Source organism: Suricata suricatta, chromosome 17 (genome assembly GCF_006229205.1).
Source record: "Suricata suricatta isolate VVHF042 chromosome 17, meerkat_22Aug2017_6uvM2_HiC, whole genome shotgun sequence".
Lineage (NCBI taxonomy): Eukaryota > Metazoa > Chordata > Mammalia > Carnivora > Herpestidae > Suricata > Suricata suricatta.
Window position 1 is genome coordinate 14140252 of NC_043716.1, and position 21187 is coordinate 14161438.

The window sequence follows — 21187 nt, forward strand, 5'->3', positions numbered from 1 at the left end:
TGAAAGAGAGAGCGTGAGTGAAGGTGAGGCAGAGAGAAGGATACAAAATCCAAAGCAGGATTGGTGATGTCAGCACAGAGCCTAATGTGGGACTTGAACTCATGAATTGTGAGATTATGACCTGCGCCAAAATTGAGTCAGAAGCTTAACTGACTGGGCCACCTAGGTACCCCATAAACTTTTTTTAAAACATTTTTTATTTTTGACTAATCTCTATGTGTGGGGCTTGAACTCACAACCATGCTTTGCATGTTCCTCCTACTGAGCCAGCCAGGTGCCCCTCATAATCATAAACTTAACTTTGCATCCAGCTAGACATGGAGAGGAGTAAGGAAAATATGGAACCCATCTAACTGTAGAGAGAGCACAAAGGTTATGGGATTTTTGGAGTAGCTGGGGGGTGAAGGGGTGCTCTCCTGAGCTACAGAAGGAATGGTTATTAAGATAAAACACAAATTAAAAAAAAAGATAAAACATAAGTTAAATTTATTAGATTTGTCCACAATCAGCAATGGTGGTCTTCTTCCTGGTCTTGCCATTCCTGGACCCAAAGCACTTCATGGCTCCCATAATACTCATGCTCTCTTTCACTGTGCAAAAGACCACACACCGGCCATCCAGCCACTCAATCTTGGCAGCGTAGATGAAAGTGAGTCCTGCACTTGCCGTGGACAGATGCCAGAACCTGTACACTTCAGGATGAAATTCTCATCATCAGATTTCTCCCCAGAGATGGACTCGCCACCACTGCTGTTATGGCCTGTCAAGTCACCACCCTGGCACATGAATCCCAAATGAGCCTGTGAAAGCAGGAACCTTTATAATCGAATCCTTCTCCCCCTGTGCTCAGAGCACAAACGTTTCCCCGCTGTCTTTGGAATTTTTCTCTGCAAACAGCCGGAAGGCGTAGTGGCCCAGTGGCTCCCTACCTACAGCCGTGTGGAAGAAGGTGGTGGGCCTGACCATGACTGGGCAGCACAGGTGGCTCAGGGACAGTGGCAACTGCAAGGCTTGCCATATGATCTCTATTAATCTTTCCAAAGTATATCCATGATGGCATCATCCTCCACATAAAGTCATCAAAAAATAACTCCTTGTGCCCATGGAATAAGGTGCAAACTTCCTAGCTTACCGTCCAAGACTCTTCATAATTTTGGTTCCTACTTTTTTTTTTTTTTAGAAAACTCCATTTATTGACCTCCAAATCTAATAAAACTAAGTGGCCTGCGCAAGTATTTTAAGAGGACTTTGACCTTTTCTCCAATGCTCTGCTCAAGATTGGCTGAAGTCAGCTCGTTTTTGTTTCTGTAGCTTCTGTGTCTGTTTTCTGAGATGCTAAGAGGACTTTGCTCATTTTCTTCGCAACCTCTCAGCATTTGTGATCATCATGGGATGCAGAGGAAGGAAGCCAGCGAGACCCAGAAGTTTCTCCACAGGCTTAGAGAGGTGAGCCCCACAGCCGATCCAATGCCCGATTCGGTCCAGGTTGAGAGCAACATTTTTCTCCCCATGACTGTCGGGCAGTGGATCATAGGAGCCCAACTGCTCCACGAAACGGCCATCCCTGGGGCACTTGTTGTGAGCAGCCACAATTAGGTAGAAAGGCCCGTTGGTACAGCCACTCAGGGCAAGGCGGATGGTTAGGTGGCCTCCACGGTAGGCCTTGCAGAGGACAGTAGTGAACTGGACCATGGCGCAGGTGGCGTGCGCCGGGACTTGGGGCGCCCCGCTGCCCGCACAGATCCGCGCTACGGCCTCGGTAAGGGCGGAGGACGGGCACGGAGCAGTCCACACTCGGTTCCAAACTACTTCTTATTCCCCATGTATTGCGCATCCCACCACAGAGTTTGTATTCTAACCTGAGCTTCAGTCGTGCAACCAATATTTTATTGAGTACAAGGTGCTGAGAATCCATTGGGAAGTAAAACAGGCCAGGTTCTTTCCCAGTCCTGCCTCTTCCGTCTCGATCTAATGTTGGTTCCACTCTTCTGCATCTTGCGCTCCAGACCAGATTTCTCTTAACAACTTTCCTGTTCCTATCCATTGTGGGCCTAAGGAGAAAAAGAAGGCTAAAAAGGAAGGAGAAGATTGCAAAAGGCAAGGGTGAAACTGAGGTGTGAAAACTGCTGGCTGCTTTCCCCTACCAATTATAGCAGAGCCTCACTCTTTACACTGGTGTCAAATAGGTGTGAAAAAGGCCCAGGACTGGGCTTGGCTGAAAAAAACAGGAGCAAGGTAGGACAGAAGTTGGGTTTCAGTGAGGAAAGGCGGTCATTATAAAAACCGTTACAGCCTCAGGCTTTCTCTGCCCGCAAGTCCAGGCCTTGGCCCTCGGTCACTGCCCAGGCTCCCTCGCTCACTCTCTTCAGGAGCCATCCAGGCGGCCTCCGCGCGTGCCCTCCACCCGCTGCCTCTCTCTTCCCTCCCTCTCTCGGGATTGCTCTCCCTTCCATCCATCGCAGTTCCCGCCTCAGAGCTCCAACGCCGGCGGAGACCACGGAGGAGGGGCTTCTGGCTGGTTCCAGCCTCTTCGGGCTTCGAGCTCCTGGACCCGCCCCCCCGCGCCAGTTGCCAGGGAGCGGTTGCCATAGAGCTGAGCAGTTGTCCGCGTGCGCAGGCGGAAGTCCCGGATTGAGGAGCCGCCATTTTTGCTGCCCAGACACGGAGCGAGAGGCTGAGAGAGTCGGAGACACTATCCGCTTCCATCCGTCGCGCAGACCCTGCCGGAGCCGCTGCCGCTATGGATGATCGGGAGGATCTGGTGTACCAGGCGAAGCTGGCCGAGCAGGCTGAGCGATACGACGGTGAGTTGGGGGGGTATCGGGGGGCTGGAATTCTCGGACCCTCTGCCGCCGCCCACAGAGGCCGGGAACCGGAGACAAAATGGCGGCATCGTCTCCGAGCCTGGCCGGGGACGTGGTTTCGGGAAGTAGGAAATGGCCTGTGGGCTCCCGGAGCGGTGGGAGGCCTCAGGCCCAGGAATTTGACCCCTTTGGCGTCCTCAGCTGCAGACACTCGCGGGCCTGGAGGACGAGGAGAGAGGGTGGAGGAGTTGGTTGTAAAATGGCGGCTGGGGGGAGGGCGAGTCCCGGGGCGGGGGAGGGGGAGGAGATGGCGGGTGCTGTCTCCGGGTGAGCAATCCCCAGGGGGAACCTCTGGGCCATCTTGGGATGTGGAGAACAATTGGGTGGGGTGCTGGGGGGGTAGAAACACCCGTCACTTGGGGGAAAGTGGCACCAGGAGCTGCAGCGCGGGCGCCTTTCAGGGAAATATGGCGGGTGGGGGCGGTGGCTTTTCCCCGGAGGCCCAATGTGGGGCGGCGGCTGTGGAGTCTCACAAAGAAGAATCCTTGCGAGCGGAGGGCTTCTTTGGGTTTGTGGTGGAGGGCAGTCTTGGATGAGGGGTGGGGAGGGACAGAGTGGGAATCACTGCAGTTCATCCTTGAGCGAAGGCCAGCTGAGATGCTACGATCGGATTTCCTTCCCGTAGGCCGGCACACCTTGTATTGAGTGATTTTTAGGCTTTACGTTCAATCAACCTTGCTTTCTTCTGGGGAGGTCTAGAAAAACGTCGCTCACGATCCCTTTCCTCGGACTTAGCATGGAGAGCTCGGAAGTTACTGTAATCATTTTCTGGCATCGTTAGCTGGGGGTTCTGGAGGATAAAGCGTTGAACAGGAAACAAGGAGACCATGATTCTTAATCCTTTAAATGCCCGTGCCTCAGTTTACCAGTTTGTAAAATGTTGACTATCCTGTTTGTCGGCACCATTATGACAAATGAAAAGACCTGTTGGAAAATAAAGTTATTTCAAATAACGTTTAGTAACTGTATTTTGCTCGACTCCCCCGGCTTGGAATGCATGTTTGTACTTAATGGGGGGATCTTAACCTACCCGAAGGACTCCTCTGAGGGTTGGGTTATTGGATTTAGAACATAGGGCATCCCAGCAGATCGTATTTTCTTTTTTCTATTTTAAAGAAATGGCTTTGTGAACACATTTGAACAGTTCTTTGTTCATTGCTCCTTTGCTCCTAAAGGTTCTTGAGTCATTTCTTCAGAATTTGATCGAAGTGGCTATTGTGTCTGTTAATTCATCTCAGGTTGCTGCTTTTTAAAATTGCCCTCACCCCCTCCATTTTGGATCTAGGTACTTTGGATGAATTGCCCTACATCTGTTAAACTGTAGTATTATAAAAACGAAACAAAAAAACCCCGTGTATATGGTTTCTGTCGTTTTAATGCTGTTCCGGGGTGAGACAAGGTTGGAAACAAGTGCTGTTGATCTTCAGATTTTTTCATAATTGCTGAAACCACTTATTTTTCAAAATGTTATATAGGGCCCATGCTTTCCTTGAATGCCAGGTTGGTCATGTGAATGAATACTCTCAGGGCTAGTCCCAGTATATCATCATACCTGAGGATTCAATAATTTGAAAAATTAAAAAAAGGCCAGGAACTCCAGTTGCATTTTGTAAATCTTTTAAATGTCTATTTGTATTGAACAAGGTTCTTGTTGGGAGGGGGAGGGAAATAAGATGGGGAAGTACAGCTCAAGGTCAGATTTGTCTTTATTTCCGTGTTTAAAAGTGAAACAATGTAGGTGTGCTCATTGTGGAAGTTTTTCTTTTTCCTCCTAATGCACCAAATAGGTTCCTCTCTTAATCTATTAGTGTCCTTGGGGGGAAACTTGAAATTACATTTGAATGCTTTCTGGTCTGTAAGGATTTAGGCTCAAATCCTCAAATTAGGATTTAGGTTTTTGCCAAAACCAAAAAGGATGTGGAAGAAGCTTTTTGTTTGTTTTTAATTTGTTTTAAAACTGATTTTGGAAGCTCATGATTGTAGCTTCCAAGTAAGTGATGGTTACGGATAATATTGGAGTTGAGTGCTGAGGAATTTTAACCAAAGCCCTTATTGGTTATTCAACATAGTGTTATCTAGAGAGAGTCGCTTCCTTAGGTTATTTAAACGTTAAGTGTCTCCTTCAGGATGTAAAGGGAGAAGGTAATAGGATCTACCAGGTGGGAAGGAACTCCTGTGACTGTTGGGCACAACATAGGGAGGAATTCATTGGGAAGAGGAAAGCAGTCATCAGGAAGCAGCCTCTACCTGTGCTCACTTTATATTGGGTGCAATAATTCAGTTTTGTTTGTTGTGACAAAAATTCTTAATAGTTTAGTCAGTGAACAATATGTGGCGTGGGGAGTGGAAGAAAAGAATAGTGTATTTGAATGATTTGGTTTTGGGTTGGAAGTAAATTCTGTCTTTTCTGGTTCCTACAGTATCTTTTATTTTACGTACTCGGTCGAACTAATACTTCTTTGTAGTATCATTTAATTCTGGGGAATTGGAATCAATTTATATGGATTATTTAATGGTACTGGAGGAAGAGCTAAGTTATGTTCAGGAAAAGGCACTTTGGGGTTGCAGATAGAAAATATTGAAATTTGGGGCTGGGAGTGTTCAGCTTGGAGATTAAATTTAGCCTTTCATCATTTACTAAGTCAGTAATCTAAGAAATAGTTTTTCTTACGTTGGTAACAGTATCAAGCAAGTCTGATACCTTTAAGCATTCCTGAACCAAGTCTTAACATTCCCATATACACAAACCACACTAGTACAGAAAAGGAAAGATAAAAGGGGGAAAAAAGTGCTTTTTACATTTTTCAGAGTAGAGGGGTCAGCATAAAGTACATTTGGGTTTGTGGGGTAGTTGCTGGTTTTGTGCTTTCTCACCTTTTCCCTGTGATGATTGCCTCCTTGTGGGGTAGGGGTAAAGTTTTGATTGTCACTTTTGACTCATTCTGTGTGAATGAATGCATTTATTCTGAGTTACTTACTTGAGAGCTGTCCTTTTAAAACACTGGAGCCTCATCTCTAGCTTATTCTCTGTAGTTAGTTAAGGGTAGGAACATGTTGTGAATAAATTCCTTAATAGATGTTGCGGGGGAGGATAAATAGTAAATTAACTTTAGTAACGAGTTTAAAACAGGTTACTATCAATTCTTTCACTGTAGGCCAGTAATTTTTATTATTCAGTCAATGCTGAAATTGCTCTTTCAGCTGATGGGAGTTAACTTTATTGAATATGTTTTTTTCCTGCCTAAACATAAGCAGAATTGGATAATGCAATTAAAAAATCCCTTTTACAGGTAGCCTTTAGCCTTCATATTTAAAAAAAAGTTTTTTTGAACATTTATTTTTGAAAGACAGAGTTCAAGTGGGGGAGGGGCAGAGAGAGGGAGAGACACAGAATCTGAAGTAGGTTCCAGGCACCTCCTCAGCACAGAGCCCGACTTGGGGCTTGAACTCCTGTACCATGATGAGATCATGACCTGAACTGAAGTCAGATGCTTAACCAACTGAGCCACCCAGATGCCCTAGCCTTCATATTAAATTAAAGCAGATGCTCTTTAGTGTTTACTCTAGACTTTTTTTTTTTAAAACACTTAGAACATTTTTTTGTTTTCAGTTAACTGTACACCCCACTTAGGCAGGAATTCATGATGAGTCACATGCTCCACCAACTGAACCAGTTAGGCACCCCTACTTTAGACTTTATACAGTATTGTGCACAGTGGGTAAATTTCAGTTTATTTTGTTGGCTTTCCAAACTGGAATATAATGAAATTCTTCTAATTTGAAATGATAGTAAATTCTTACAGTTGTGGACATTCCTAGGCATCCTTTTCACCTTTATTTGAAAATTCTCATTTTGAATTCTGGTATGGGCTAGAACACATAATCTGAGCAAAATTTGGGTTCAGTAAGTACAAACACATTTAAAGTTTGTACAAACAAGCAGAGTTTTCATAGTTGTTTAATAAGCTTGGTCAAAGGGATATGAAATATTTAAAACATTTTTGGACTTTCACCTGGTATACCAAGTGAAATATAGCAAGTGAAATTTTAGTCTGATAACTTAATGTACCTAAATTTACAATTGAGTTACCAATACTTTGAGAAGTTGATCTGAGAACATTATTTTTATTTTTTTAAAGTTTATTTATTTATTTTGAGAGAGAGAGCTTGAGTGCAGAGAAAGGGAGAGACAGATTTATTTTGAGATAGCATGGGTGCAGAAAAAGGGAGAGACCGAATCCTAGGCAGGCTCTATTCTGTCAGGACACAGCCTGACATGGGGCTTGAACTCATGAAACAGTGAGATCATGACCTGAGCGGTTACCAGGAGTCGGACACTTAACCCAACTGAGCCACCCAGGTGCACCTGAAAGCATGATTAGATTTTTTTCATTTTTAAAGTTTTTTTTTTTTTTTTTTGATATACAGAGAGAATGAGTGGGGGCAAGGCAGAGAGAGGGGGCGACAGAGGTTCTGAAGCAGGCTCTGTGCTGACAAGCGCCCAAAAGCATAATTTCTAAAAAAAAAAAGTTTTGATGTTTCATTTATTTTAATTTTTAAATGTTTATTTACTTTTGGGGGGGAGAGAGGGAGACACAGACTCTGCACTGTCAGCTTAGAGCCTGATGCGATGCTAGAACTCACGAGCAGAGCCTAGTGTGGGGCTCGAATTCACAGTGTGAGATCATGACCTGAGCTAAAGTCGGACGCTTAACTGAGAGCCACTAAGTGCCCCCAAAAGCATACTTTTTAAAAAAATATTTATTTATTTATTGAGAGACAGAGTGCGAGCAGGGGAGGATCAGAGAGAGAGGGAGACACAGAATCTGAAGCATGCTCCAGGCTCTGAGCTAGCCAGAGCCTGATGCGGGGCTTGAACCCACGAACTGTGAGATCATGACCTGAGCCGAAACCGGATGCTTAACTGACTGAGCCACCAAGGCACCCCAAAAGCATACTTTTTAAAAAAGAAGGCTGTAAGGCTGATTTCATAGCAAATTTTTTTTTTACTTTATATTTAAGAGGAGTGTGCATTTAAACAGCAGTGACAAGAGTAGAATAAAGATTACATTTTTAGACTTTATAGAACACATTTATTTAGAACTTCACATTTCACAGACCTTACACAAACATTTTTACTTACAAATGATGTTACTTCCATTTTATGGTTCAGAAAAGTGAATTTGAGATTTAATGTCTTTTTTTTTCTATACCACATGACTGGTTGGCTAGTAAATGGCAAAGCCAGAACTTGTCTGCTGACCTTTAGACCAGTGCTCTTATTTCTTCTAAGCCGCAAAAGAGACTTATGTGTAACTAAGTAAGGTAGTATACTGAGGAATGTGTGTGTACTTATTTCTTTAGTAGTTCAAATAATGTCTTGGTATTTAAGACTTGTATTTATCATAAATAGTAGATAAAACATCTTCATGCTTTTCTGAAGAAACCTCGTGTTTTCAAAACAATCCCAATTTAGGACACCTAGCTGGCTCAGTTGGAAGAGTGTGTGATTCTTTAATTTTATTAAACTTATTAAAATTTTTTAAATATTTATTTTCAAGAAAGGGAAGAGTTTGAGTGGGAGAGGGGCAGAGAGAGAGACTCCGAAGTAGGCTCCTGGTTCTGAGCTGTCGGCACAGAGCCCGATGTGGGACTTGAACCCATGAACCGTGACCAGAGCTGAAGTTGGTTACTTAAATGCTTAACCATTTGAGCTGCCCAGGTGCCCCATAGTGTGTGATTCTTGACCTTGGGGTCATGAGCCCAAGCCCCTGTTGGTTGGGGAGATTATTTAAAAAGAATTAATAAACTTAAACTCATCTTAAGGCACAGTGAATGAAGTTAGAATGAGGGGTTTTAGGTAATCTCAAAATGTGTGTTTGCATTCGTTTTCCTTGGTTTGCCATGTCTGTGCTAGGGTATGGCTTATGCCAGGCATTTCTGCAAATTGCTTTTAAAACATCTGTCAACCCACCACCCCCGTCCCTTTGTCTTGATGGGTGCAACCTTTAAGTTAATGATGTAGGCATAACACTTAGGAGGGGGAGAGGTTGGCAAATGATTTGCAGATATTCCAAATATTAGCCTAGAGAGCTGTCAGAATTTATTAAGGGATAGTGAGGAACAGTAGCAAAAAGTTATGTATACAGTTTCTGGAATGGTCAGTTAACAGCAAATTGGTTTGCTAACATAATTCTATGTTTTGAGCTCATTAAATATTCATGTAAGGATACATAATAATTGGGTCATAGTAACTGCCATAATAATGAAAGGGTTATTGTAACTTATTCAAATCAAGATACCTTAAAACAAAGGGGGTACCGGTTCATTATAGTGCTAGGACAAGCATAAAACTAGGATTGTTTGGAGATGCAAACTTGCCTTATGGTTATTGTACTTAAGACCATTTGTTGTTACTCATTTCATTTAGATTCTTACAAAATTTCATAAGCTATGTCTGTCTCTGTCACAGATCTAAGTCAACTTCTTTCTGAAATGAAGTTAATGTTTGATCTAGAACCTAAGTGTGTTCAAAAGGAAAGTGAAAGATTTCCTCCTCTCAGGGAATGGAAAATAGAGTTTGCTGGCATACCAACTGGTGGACCTGACTGATAGTGTCAAAGCCAAGTATGTTAGTTTTATGTATGTCTACCTTGAGCTAGATCTGTATTTTTGATGAATGCAGCGGATTTGACTTAGAGGTTAAGCTCAGGTCATGATCTCACAGTTTGTGAGTGCTAGCTGGGAATCTGCCTGGGATCCTGTCTCCCTCTCTCTACCCCTCCCCTGCTTGTTCTCTCTCACTCTGTCTCTCCTCCAACTTCCGTCTCAAAAGTAAACGTTAAAAAAGTCTGTTTTTTTTTTTCTAAAGTCTTTTAAAGTACTTAGGTGTTAGTAGCAGTGTCTGTCCTAAGCTTGGAACTTTTCCCCCAAGTACATTTTTTTTTAAATGTTTTATTTATTATTTATTTTGAGGGAGAGAGTGAGAGTGTGTGTGTGGTGGGGAGAGTCAGAGAGAATTCCCAGTCAGGAAGCCAGCTTCCTGTTGTCAGCACAGAGCCCAATGAGGGGTGATCTCGCAAACCAGGGGATCCTGTCCTGAGCTGAAATCAAATCTTAAGCAGGTTCCACACTCAGTGTGGAGCCTTACTCAGGGCTCAACCCCACACCCTGAGGTCATGACTCGAGCCAGAATCAAGAGTGGCTCTCTCAACCAACTGAGCCATCCAGGTCCCTGGAGAGATTTCTGAAAGTTATTTTATGAATTTGCATGCTGAAACTATTTATTATCTTCTATATATATTTAAAATGTTTATTTTTGAGAGATAGAGTGTAAGCAGGGGAGGGGCAGAGAGGGGAACAGAGGATCTGAGGCTGGCTCCACACTGACATCAGAGACCCCGATGGCAGGGCTTGAACCCACAAATCATGAGATCATGACCTGAGAAGTCAGAAGTGCAGCCAGCACCCCTCAGGCTGCAACTTTTTAAATGGAGAGCCAGGAAATGAATCTAAATTAAGGTCTGGATTACATCTACAACTTTGGTTTTTGTTCCAGCCAACTTAGTTACTGGTTCATTGAATAGAAATCTTCCATTTTCCAAATTCGCGTTTGTTAAATAAGTTATTTATTTATTTTAATTTTGTTATATAAATTGACCCATTTATTATAGGCTAGCAATGTTTCAAATGGTGAAGCTTCTACTGGTCTTTCAACTCCTTCAGTCTTCTGATGGTCAGCTTTACTGTGACAGCAGAAGTGGTGTTATAGGTCCAGGCACCACCCACTATGGTTTTCGTGCAGGAACCACAGTGCCAGATCCCCACAGCTCGTCTTTCCGTCTCGGTTTTGCCACATAAGGAGTAAGTGTACTTGGTGTGCTGGCTTATTTCTTTTTAAACATTTTTTTAAATTTTATTTTTGAGAGCACGCAAGTGGGGGAGAAGTAGAGAGAGGGAGACACAGTCTCCAGGCTCTGAGCCTTCAGCACAGAGCCTGACCTGGGGGCTTGAACTTAAGAACTATGAGATGATGACCTGAGCCAAAGTCATCGCTCAACTCAATGAGCTGGGTAATCCTCTCTCAAATTTCATTAACATTTTTTATTTTTTTGAGAGACCGAGGAGGGGCAGAGAGAGAAGGAGAAACAGAATCCAAAGCAGGCTCCATGCTCTAAGCCCTCCACACAGAGCCTGATTGGGCCTTGAACCCACAAATGTGAGATTATGATCCAAGCTGAGATTGGACACTCAACCATCTGAGACACCCAGGCGCTGGCTCATTTTCCTGAGGGAGGCACCATAAAAGGTTCTGTATTTACCAACAATTACGACTTTTCTTGGTACATTTAGTCATGTCACTGCAAATTAGGTCCGAGCTCATAGAGGAAAATTTGCATTTATATTTCTACTTATGATGAATGAATTATGAGGTTAAACTATATGAAATGGCCAATTTCAGTCAATTTTTTAGTTGATGTATAGTGAACATACAATATTAGTTTTGGGTGTACAACATTGTGATTGAATGATTTTATAAATTGTGTTCACGTGTGTGTGTGAGAGATTAAATAATTCTGTACTTTATGCAGTATATGTGAACTCAGCACAGTAAGTATAGTTTGTCACCATACTGTTATATTATTGACAATAATTTCTATGCTGTATGTATTTTGTAGTATTGTGACTTATTTTATAGTTTTGTTTTTGTTTTCAGAGCAAGCAAACATGCTCATGGACACAAGGGAAATATAGAGGGAGAGGGAGGGACAGAAGCCCAAGCTGGCTCCATACTCAGCACTGAGCCTGACACTGGGCTCGATCTCATGACCCTGAGCTCATGACCTGAGCAGAAATCAAGAGTTGGATGCTCAACTGAGTCACACAGGGGCCCAGTGGTTTATTTATTTTATAACTGGAAGTTTGTACCTTAATTTCAATCATTTTTGACCTATAAAAACAATAATTTTTTATGGAATAACCTAAGCTAAGCGGTGATTGGAAGGTCTGGAATGTGAGCTCTCAAGATACCCAAAGAGGCATCATTTTAACGAAGCACCAGGGTTACTGAGGTGTTGTACATGAATATTTTCTGAGGTTTTGCTTTTTGTATGTACTTAAATTGATTTTTACCTATTTTAATTTTTAGGTCGTTTTTTTCCTCTCAGAATAATTGATTCAAATTTGCTCTGTTTGCAGTTCTTTTAATGCAGCACATTAAGGGTCACTGGATAGTACAACTTCTGGAACTGTGCAACATAGGTACTGCAGATAAATTTCAAAAATTTGGAGGAAAGGTGGTATATAAACACCTCCCCCCAAAACAAATGAATGGAATTTACCCTTTTTTAATTAAAAATTTTTTTTCTTTAAGTTTATTTATTATTTACTTTGAGAGAGAACATGAGCAGGGGAGGGGGAAAGAGACAGAATCCCAAGCAGCCCCTGTGTCATAAACGTGGAGCCAGATGAGGGGCTCATACTCAAGTATTATGAAATCATGACCTGAGCTGAGACCAAGAATTGGATGCTTAACTGAGCCAGTTAGGAGTCGGGATTTACCCGCTCCCTTTTTGTTTATGTGTTTGTTTTGGTAGTTGTTAGAATGAAGAGAATGGAAAAGGCCACTATGCTCACTTTTCTTTCTCAAAGAGAATTGATCTCAATGATATAATTATAAAATGTTTGGATTTATTAGATTATGCAGGAGTAATAGGCTTCCTCTATTGCAGTCAGTAGAATCTCATTTATAAATGTGAAATACTTTTTTACAATTCTGTTTAATTGATATTCTCCCTTTTTCCCATCTCTCATTTTGAGATTCGTAGTTTCTTTCTAGCTTTGAAATCTACCCTTGACTTATTTTTCAACTTTCTACGTTTAAAAGAATTTTTTTTAGGGGTGCCTGATTGGCTCAGTTGGTTAAGCCTCCGACTTTGGCTCAGGTCATGATCTTACAGTTCATGAATTTGAGCCCCGCTCGGGCTCTGTGCTGACCGCTCAGAGCCTGGAGCCTGCTTTGGGTTCTGTCTCCCTCTCTCTCTGCCTCTCCTCCATTCATGCTCTGTCTCTCAAAAATAAATAAAAGATAGTAAAATAAAATGTTTTTTTAATATTTATATTTGAGAGAGAGTGTGAGATCATGATGAGCTGAAGTCGGACACTTAACCGATTGAGCCAGCCAGGTGCCCCAACAACCTTCTACCTTTTAATATGGCCATTGAATATGTTCAAATATTACTTAATATTTTTTAAATGTTTGCTTAGTTTTGAGAGCAAGAGAAACAGTGCAAGCAGGGGTGCAGAGAGAGAGGGAAACAGAATCTGAAGCAGGCTCCAGGCTGTCAGCACAGAGTCTGATACGGAGCTTGAACTCCCTAACCGTGATCATGACCTGAGCTACAGGTGGACGCTTGATGGACTGAGCCATGTAGGTGTCCCACAATTCTTATTTATTCAAGTAATAGAGAAAATAAAAACAATGTTGAGCATAAGAAAAATTACTATTGTTTGTAACCTCTTGATACATGAGGTAATGCTTTATAAAGGATTGGATAGGAAAGCAGCTCTGGAAACTTAATGAGACAGCAATATGGCCCCTACTTCTTATTATTTCTTTTTTAATTTTAGAGAGCAAGATGGGGAGAGGGCCAGAGGGAGGGAGAGAACTCTAAGCAGGCTCCGTGTTGAGTGCAGAGCCTGATGCGGGGTTCTGTCCCATGACCCTGGGATCATAACCTGAGCTGAAATCAAAAGTCAATGGTCACAACTGACTGAGCCACCCAGGCGTCCCTTTACTTTTTCTTTTTGTACCTTTTCAATATGTGACTTTTAAGGCAAGTAGTTTTGGGGCACTGGGGAATGGCCACAGGAGATGTTGGTTTTTTTTCTCTAGACTAGTTGCTGTTAGTTGGTTTTTCCTGTTCCTAACAGTTAATGTACCATTAACATGGTCCTTTATGCCTTCATCTTTTATTCGTCATTGCTGCAGCTTGCTTATGACTTTCTTGGTCTAGCTTTCCTCATTTCAGAATGCTGTTTGCAACATTTCTTGAGTCATTTTGTCTTTCTCGTTTATTCTTGTCTGTCAGACTGCTTTAATATTGTTACCCAGTTTTCTTTTCTACACTTCTAGAAGCTGAAAGAGTTTTGGAACATTAGTAGTAATATGTAAAGCAGTGTTATTTTAGTTCTGTATGACTTCGAAGATAATTAGATTGAGAGTGGCCTATTGTAGAGGTCTTCACCTAAGATTAGATAGGTTACCAAGTAGACTTATTTGACTAATAAGATGTGATTTAAATAATTAAAATCACCTTTTTCTCAATTTTATTTGACATCATCCAGGTTTTTAAGCTTAAAAATCTGAAACTGAAATTTTATTTTATTTTATTTATTTATTTTTAAATGTTTTATTTATTTTTGATGAAGACAGAGAGAGAGCATGAGAGGGGTAGGCGCAGAGAGAGAAGGAGACACAGAACCAGAAACAGGCTCTAGGCTCTGAGCTAGCTGTCAGCACAGAGCCTGACACTGGGCTCGAACCCACGAATGTGAGATCTGACCTGAGCCAAAGTCGGAGGCTTAACTGACTGAGCCACCCAGGCGCCCCTCCCCAAGTAAAATTTTTATAGTCTCATCCATACCTTGTTATGACCATTCTGTTTAGAACACTGATTTGTTGGGGCGCCTGGGTGGCTCAGTCGGTTAAGCGTTCGGCTCAGGTCATGATCTCACAGTTTTTGGGTTCCAGCCCCACATCAGGCTCTGTGCTGACAGCTAGCTCAGAGCCCGGAGCCTGCTTTGGATTCCTTATCTCCCTCTCTCTCTGACCCTCCCCTGCTCATGCTGTCTCTCTCTGTCTCTCAATAATAAATAAAAAACATTAAAAAAAAAAACCACTGATTTGTTGAGTTTAGAAAACATGACCATGATCCTGGTTTATCTTGTCTGAAATTTAATCTTGAGTTGGTAGCCCTTTTCCCAGTGATCTAGCACAGTATCTAGGCAGATGTCATTGGTAAGCTTGATTCATGATCAGGTCAGGATTTTATCCATCTAAAGCACTATGAAGTATTTTAAACTTTTAACTTACGAAATTTGTAGGAGACACATTACATTAAAATTTGTGAAAATTTTCATATTTTAGGAGATGTTGCATAGTGCAGAGGCCTTGGAACCCTTGTCTGTAGAAGGGCGATTAATGATTACTTGTTTTGCCTGCTCCTTTACACGGTTATGAAATTATATGGTTCTGTAAAGGGCGGAGTATTCCTGTTTTCCGGTGTGAAAGATGAAGTAAATTTTTGTTGTGGATATACTGTGGTCATACTAGAAGATGATCTACCTCTTTTGAGTCATTCCTAGTGAGTGTACTCTTGTGGTGTCAGTCTCTGAGTTATATTTGCATAAAGAAAAATTAGTTCTGAAAATCCTTAATTGTAACTCAGATCTGAACATTTGCATATCCCGAAAGCAAAGGTTGTCCAGATTATTCCAAAGCAATATAATGTATATTTTGGCCATGTTGAGCTAGTATGTAGTTCTTTTGATACCAATTCCAGGTTAATATTCAAGAGAATGTTCATGTCTCTCTGACAAATAGACCACCTGTTGTATGTGGATTTGGAATGAAAGATTCCATAGAATAAAAATATAATTTAGGATTAAAATATTTTTGTTAGCAGTCCAGAGATTACTGACTAGAAACATACTGATACAATCTGTAACCAGTTTTGTGAAATATGACTTCTAAAGCCCTTGGGCAGTGAATGGGTTCTGAATAATAAAATGTACCAATTAACACTACTTATACCTTGGTTAGTCATTTGAGGTCTTGGTAGGTAGGATCTTGGAATGGTTATTGTGAACACCTTTGTGTTGTAGAAATGTTCCTAGTTAAGAATTTGTGTGATAGATTTTTTTGATTATATGTGTTAAGTCTAAAGTAGTAAAACATTATAAGACGACTCATGAAAATTTCAGAATATTGTGTGCTCTTTGACTAGGAAATATCACCAACAGTTATGTTTTTATTTTTATTTTTTTTTAGTATTTTAGAAGAGAGCTCCTGTATGTGTGAGTTGGGGAGGGGCTGAGAGAGAGAGAAACCCAAGCAGGCTTCAGGCTGTCAGCACTGAGGTCTCCAACTCATGAACCCTGAGATTGTGACCTGAGCCAAAATGAAGAGTTGGACACTTAACTGACTGAGCCACCCAAGCATCCCAGTTATGATTTTGTTTTTAGTTTTTCCAAAGGAATTCATTAATACAAAGTTTTTTTCTGTGCAAAGTAGATTACTTTCTCACAACTTTAAAAAAGCTGAAAATTTGGTGAAGGTTTCTTGGCTGTTCAGAGACTTAGGAAAAGAAGTGAAATTAGTAATAAATTTGAGTAAATAGTATAATCTTTCTTTTAAACTGTATTAGTACAAGGATTATTTTTGGTGATGTTTTTTTCTTGATGTATTCCAAAACAAGATTTATTTGTGTCTTCTAATTCTGTAGAAATATGAGAAGAAATTGAGACCTTAACCTCTTTTTTCCTCCCCCCCATTTATCAGTGTTTTAGGTTGCTTACCTTGCCAATCTCTTTTCTTTTTAAATCTCTTATTTTCTATCACTGTTTTCTCTGCACATCATCTTTTTTGATTCTATCAAGGTTTAATATTTTTGGCTGCCTGAGGATATTCTCTTAAATTCATAGAAGAGAAATCTCTTGTGGCGCCTGGTTGGCTCAGTTTGGTTAAGCATCTGGCTTCAACTCTGGTCATGATCTCACAGTTCGTGGGTTCGAGCCTCGCGTTGGGCTCTGCTGACAGCTCAGAGCCTGGAGCCTGCTTCAGATTCTGTCTCCCTCTCTCTGACCCTCCCCTGCGCGCGTGCGCGCTCGCTCGCTCGCTCTCTCTCTCTGTCTCTCAAAAATAGATTAAAAAGAAAAAAGGAGAAATCTTCTGTTTTGATGGAGTAAAAAGGAATTCCTCACCTCACCCAATATTGAGACTGATGAGAGTGGTACTTTTTTGCAGTGAAATTGTAGAATCTGGGTAGAAGTTTCCTCTTTAAAAATTTTTTTCTTTTAAGTTTATTTATTTGGAGAAAGAATGCACAATTGGGGAAGGGGCAGAGAGGAGAGACAGAATTACAAGGAGGCACCATGCCAGCAGCTCAGAGCCCAGTGGCGGGCTCAGTGAGGTCATGATCCTAGCCGAAACAAAGAGTCCGACACTTAAGTGACTGCATCACCCAGGCACCCCAAGGTTGTCCTGTTTTTGCCTAACAGAAGTTGGTTGGGAAGGTTTTAAAGTTATTCAGAAGGCTTAGAAAAGGGTTTTGTTTGTTTGTTTTTTGCCTATTTGTAGGAAAGATAGGAGTTAATTTTAGAGTGAGACGTACTTCTGTTTAGTCTGGTACAACAAGAAAAAAATTGTACGTGCTTGAATGTCAAGATTATTATGTCTTGAAAGCCTTAGTATTCAGAGTATTAAAAGTAAATTCCAAAGGCATTTGACAAATACATAATGAGATCCAACTCTGTACCAGGCACTGGCCTAGACACTTGGGATTCATCATTAAACAAAATAGACAAAGGTCTCTTCGAGGAGTTTATATTGTAGTGAATGTATAAACGTTTTTAGAATTCTTCTTAGTATGTGTAACTGAGTTAATTTGAATTAGTAAGAAAAATGATGTTTAATATAAGGCACTATACCTAATGCTAGTCTCTGTCCTGTATCAAGGACTAGAAAACTACAAATGTACTTTATTGACTGCTGTTTTCAAGTGGTGCTCACAGACTGAAAAGGTTTAAAAAGTTTTCATTGACTCTTTGATAATAAAATTCTAAATAACGTCTATTAACCATGCTGGGTACTTGTCATTTCTCTCAATCCTCAGAAAACTCCCTGCAAAGTAGATATACCACTCATTTTACAGGTAAGGATTAACTCTAGGAAAGGTGACAGTAAATAGGTAACATCACTGGGATGGATGTTGCACACCCAGGCTGATAACTTCTGTGCTTGTATGTAAACATTAGTCCAGACACCTTGAAGCTCTTATTTCTATTCCATAGATTTTAATTTTGTAACTAAAAGTTGCTTTGAAGAGTCTTTTGGCTTAATTTCTCTCTGTTTAACATTTTCTTTCCAGAGGAAGAGCAGGGGAGGGGCAGAGAAAGAGGGAGAGAGAATCCCAGGCAGGCTCTGCACCATCAGCTCAGAGCCTGAAGCAGGGCTCAAACCCACAAACCATCAACTAAGATCAAGAGTTGGACATCTAACCAATTGAGCCACTCAGGCGGCCCTTTGTATTTTTAATTTTTACTTCTTTATTTTTAATTTTTTTTAACATTTATTCATTTTTGAGACAGAGACAGAACATGAGTAAGGGAAGGGCAGAGGGAGAGGGAGGCACAGAATCTGCAGCAGGCTCCAGGGTCTGAGCTGTTAGCACAGAGCCTGACACAGGGCTCGAACTCACAAACTGCAAGATCATGACCTGAGCTAAAGTCAGCTGCTTAACCGACTGAGCCACTCAGGCGCCCCTTATTTATTTTTTAAAAGCTCCTCTTCTTTATTGTTTTTCTGTAATTTTTTTTTTTTACATTTATTTTTTGAGAGAGAGAGTAAGACAGGGCATGAGTGGGGAGGGTCAGAAAGAGAAAGAGACATGGAATCTGAGGCAGGCTCCAGGCTCTGAGCAAGCATTCAGCACAGAGCCTGAAGCGAGACTTGAACCCACCAATCATGAGATCCTGACCTGAGCTGAAGTCCGATGCCTAACCGACTGAGCCACTCAGGTGCCCTAAGGTGTCCCTTTAAAAAAAATTTTTTTGGGGGCGCCTGGGTGGCTCAGTCGGTTAAGCCTCTGACTTCGGCTCAGGTCAGATCTCACATTCATGGGTTCGAGCCCCGCGTCAGGCTCTGTGCTGACAGCTAGCTCAGAGCCTGGAGCCTGCTTCCGGTTCTGTGTCTCCTTCTCTCTCTGCCCCTCCCCCTCTCATGCTCTGTCTCTCTCTGTATCAAAAATAAATAAAACATTAAACAAAATTTTTTTTTAAAGTTTAATTTTGAGAGAGTGCATGCTCATGAGTTGGGGAGGGGCAGAGAGAAAGGCAGAATCCCAAGCAGGCCCCTAGCCACCGTAATAGAGCCTGATGCAGAGCCTGATGGCAGGCCAAACCCACTAGCTGTGATATCAGGACCTGAGCAGAAACCATGAGTTGGACGCTTAACGTTTCTGAGCCACCTGGGTGACTCCAGCATTTTCTTCCATGTGAAGGAGAGGGGGATGTAGGTTGAGTTTATTTTCCAGTGGAGAGGCCACAGGAATTAGTAGACAAGCACTGGACAAGAGTCATTAAATTTAGGGGGAGGTCTGTCATGTTCAGACTTTTATCTGGATTACTTTTCCTTTAGACATGGTTACTTTCAAGGCCTGTTTTTATCATCTTCATAATGAGAGATTTCTCTCTTTTTAATATTTTATGAGAGAGAGCATGTGTGCGAGCTAGCAGGGAGAGAGAGAATATATATTTACTGACACTTGTGAAGCATAGAGGAATTTAGGAGGACAATCATTACTAAAAATGGTAGCTGGCTAAAGTGCATTAAAATTGACTTGAGTAACTTGGATATTTCCCAGCTAAAGTTTCTGTCTAGTATATTTTCTGTATTTTTTTTTTAGTGTAGATGTATTTACATATTTATGGAAAATTTGAAAAATCAAAGGTGGGAAGAAAACTTGTATTAACATCCATCTTAAAAAATTTTTTTTTTTTTTTTAGTAATTTCTACATCAAACGTGGGGCTCAAACTCAAGATCCTGAGATCAGGAGTTGCATGCTCTTCCGACTGAGCCAGCAAGGCACTCTTTTTAATTTGTCTTTTTGTCTTGTTTTGCCTAATTTTGTATTATGGACATTTTTCTTAAATTATGAACTATTCATAAATATTTTTATTGGCTATGTAACAAACATATCCTATAACAAACTCCTGTAAGTTTTTGGCTAGTCTGTTGTTAGTAATACTTCAGTGAAATACTTCCATACAACATAGGATTTTCTGTAATTTGGGTTATTTGCTTAGAGATTTGGAGGAGTGGAATTTACTGGTCAAAGTAAATTAGCCAGGGGCACTTGGGTGGCTTCATCGGTTAAGCATCTGTCTTCAGCTCAGGTCATGATCTCATGGTTCGTGAGTTCAAGCCTCTCCTTTGGCTCTGTGCTGATGGCTCAGAGCCTGGAGCCTGCTTCGGGTTCTGTCTCCCTCTCTTTACCCCTCCTTCGCTTGAGTGCTCTCTTTCTCTCTCTCAAAAATAAACATTAAAAAAAATAAACCTGAAGCTTTTGGCCTATGTGCTGTTGTTTTCTGAGTTTTTTATTTTACAGTACCACCAATTCATGAATGCTCAGTGCTTGTTTCTCTATGAGAACTTATGTATTTAAATATTTTAAACGATACTTAAAATGTGAAATACATTCTTTTAATTATAAAAGCTAAAATTAAATGTTATGAAGTCCAGCAGTACAGCCCTGTCAAATAGATACTGACAGCTTCTCTGTACTGCCAGAAGTAACTATTGTTATTGATAATGGTTTGAATATACTTCGAGAATTTTGTCTTTGCTTAAGTGTCAATTCACGTATAAACACAGGAATATATCTCATTTTATAGACCCCAAAATGCTTTGATTTAACATGAATTATTACTTTACATAACACCAACAAAGAAAAATACTGACAGTTGCATCATTGACACATCCGTAAGAAAAATCTGGATTGCATGGATGTTATTATGAAAAAATGTCTCCTAAGAGTGGATGTACACATCTGTATTACTTTTTTTCATGGAAACATACATGTCTGTGGGGAGCCAGAAAAACGGAGATTAGCCGCCTATAGGCAGGGAAGCACCACTCCCTGTCAGGAGAAGCCAGAAGATCAAAGATCAACCGCCTGCAGGCAGGGTAGTATCAGCCCCTCAGGCCCTGTGCTAAAACACTTTAGTTTGGTTCCTCTTTTACTCCAGCCTTAATCCCTTAACCCTGTTTCCTAGCAACCGACGTAGGTCAGCTGCCTTGTTTTCCCACCTTGAAACCTTTATAAGATACGGTGTTTTCTCAATAAAGAGGAGGCTTGATCAGAAACGCTTGTCTTGCCTCCACTCTCTGTGTCTCCCTCCTGCCTTGTTTCTCTCTCACTCCCTCAGGAACGGACCCCCCAAGGATTTACCGTCCTGGGCCAGGGCGAGACTAGACACATGTCATTTAGCAACATCCCTTTTTCGCCCAACAGAAACATTGCGGATATTAAAAAATTTCTTA

General features: G+C 41.3%; 1 protein-coding gene and 1 pseudogene across 1 annotated transcript in view; one reads left to right on the top strand and one right to left on the bottom strand.

The window, feature by feature from the left end:
- Positions 1–503: 503 nt before the first annotated feature.
- On the bottom strand, positions 504–2553 carry LOC115281896 (annotated as a pseudogene).
- Positions 2554–2612: 59 nt separating this feature from the next.
- Positions 2613–21187, top strand: part of YWHAE (tyrosine 3-monooxygenase/tryptophan 5-monooxygenase activation protein epsilon) — a 52858-nt gene continuing 34283 nt past the window's right edge. The window contains exon 1 of the mRNA XM_029927573.1: positions 2613–2804. Within this exon, the coding sequence (XP_029783433.1) occupies positions 2741–2804 (64 nt within the window). The 5' untranslated portion in view covers positions 2613–2740. The remainder of the gene's footprint in view (positions 2805–21187) is intronic.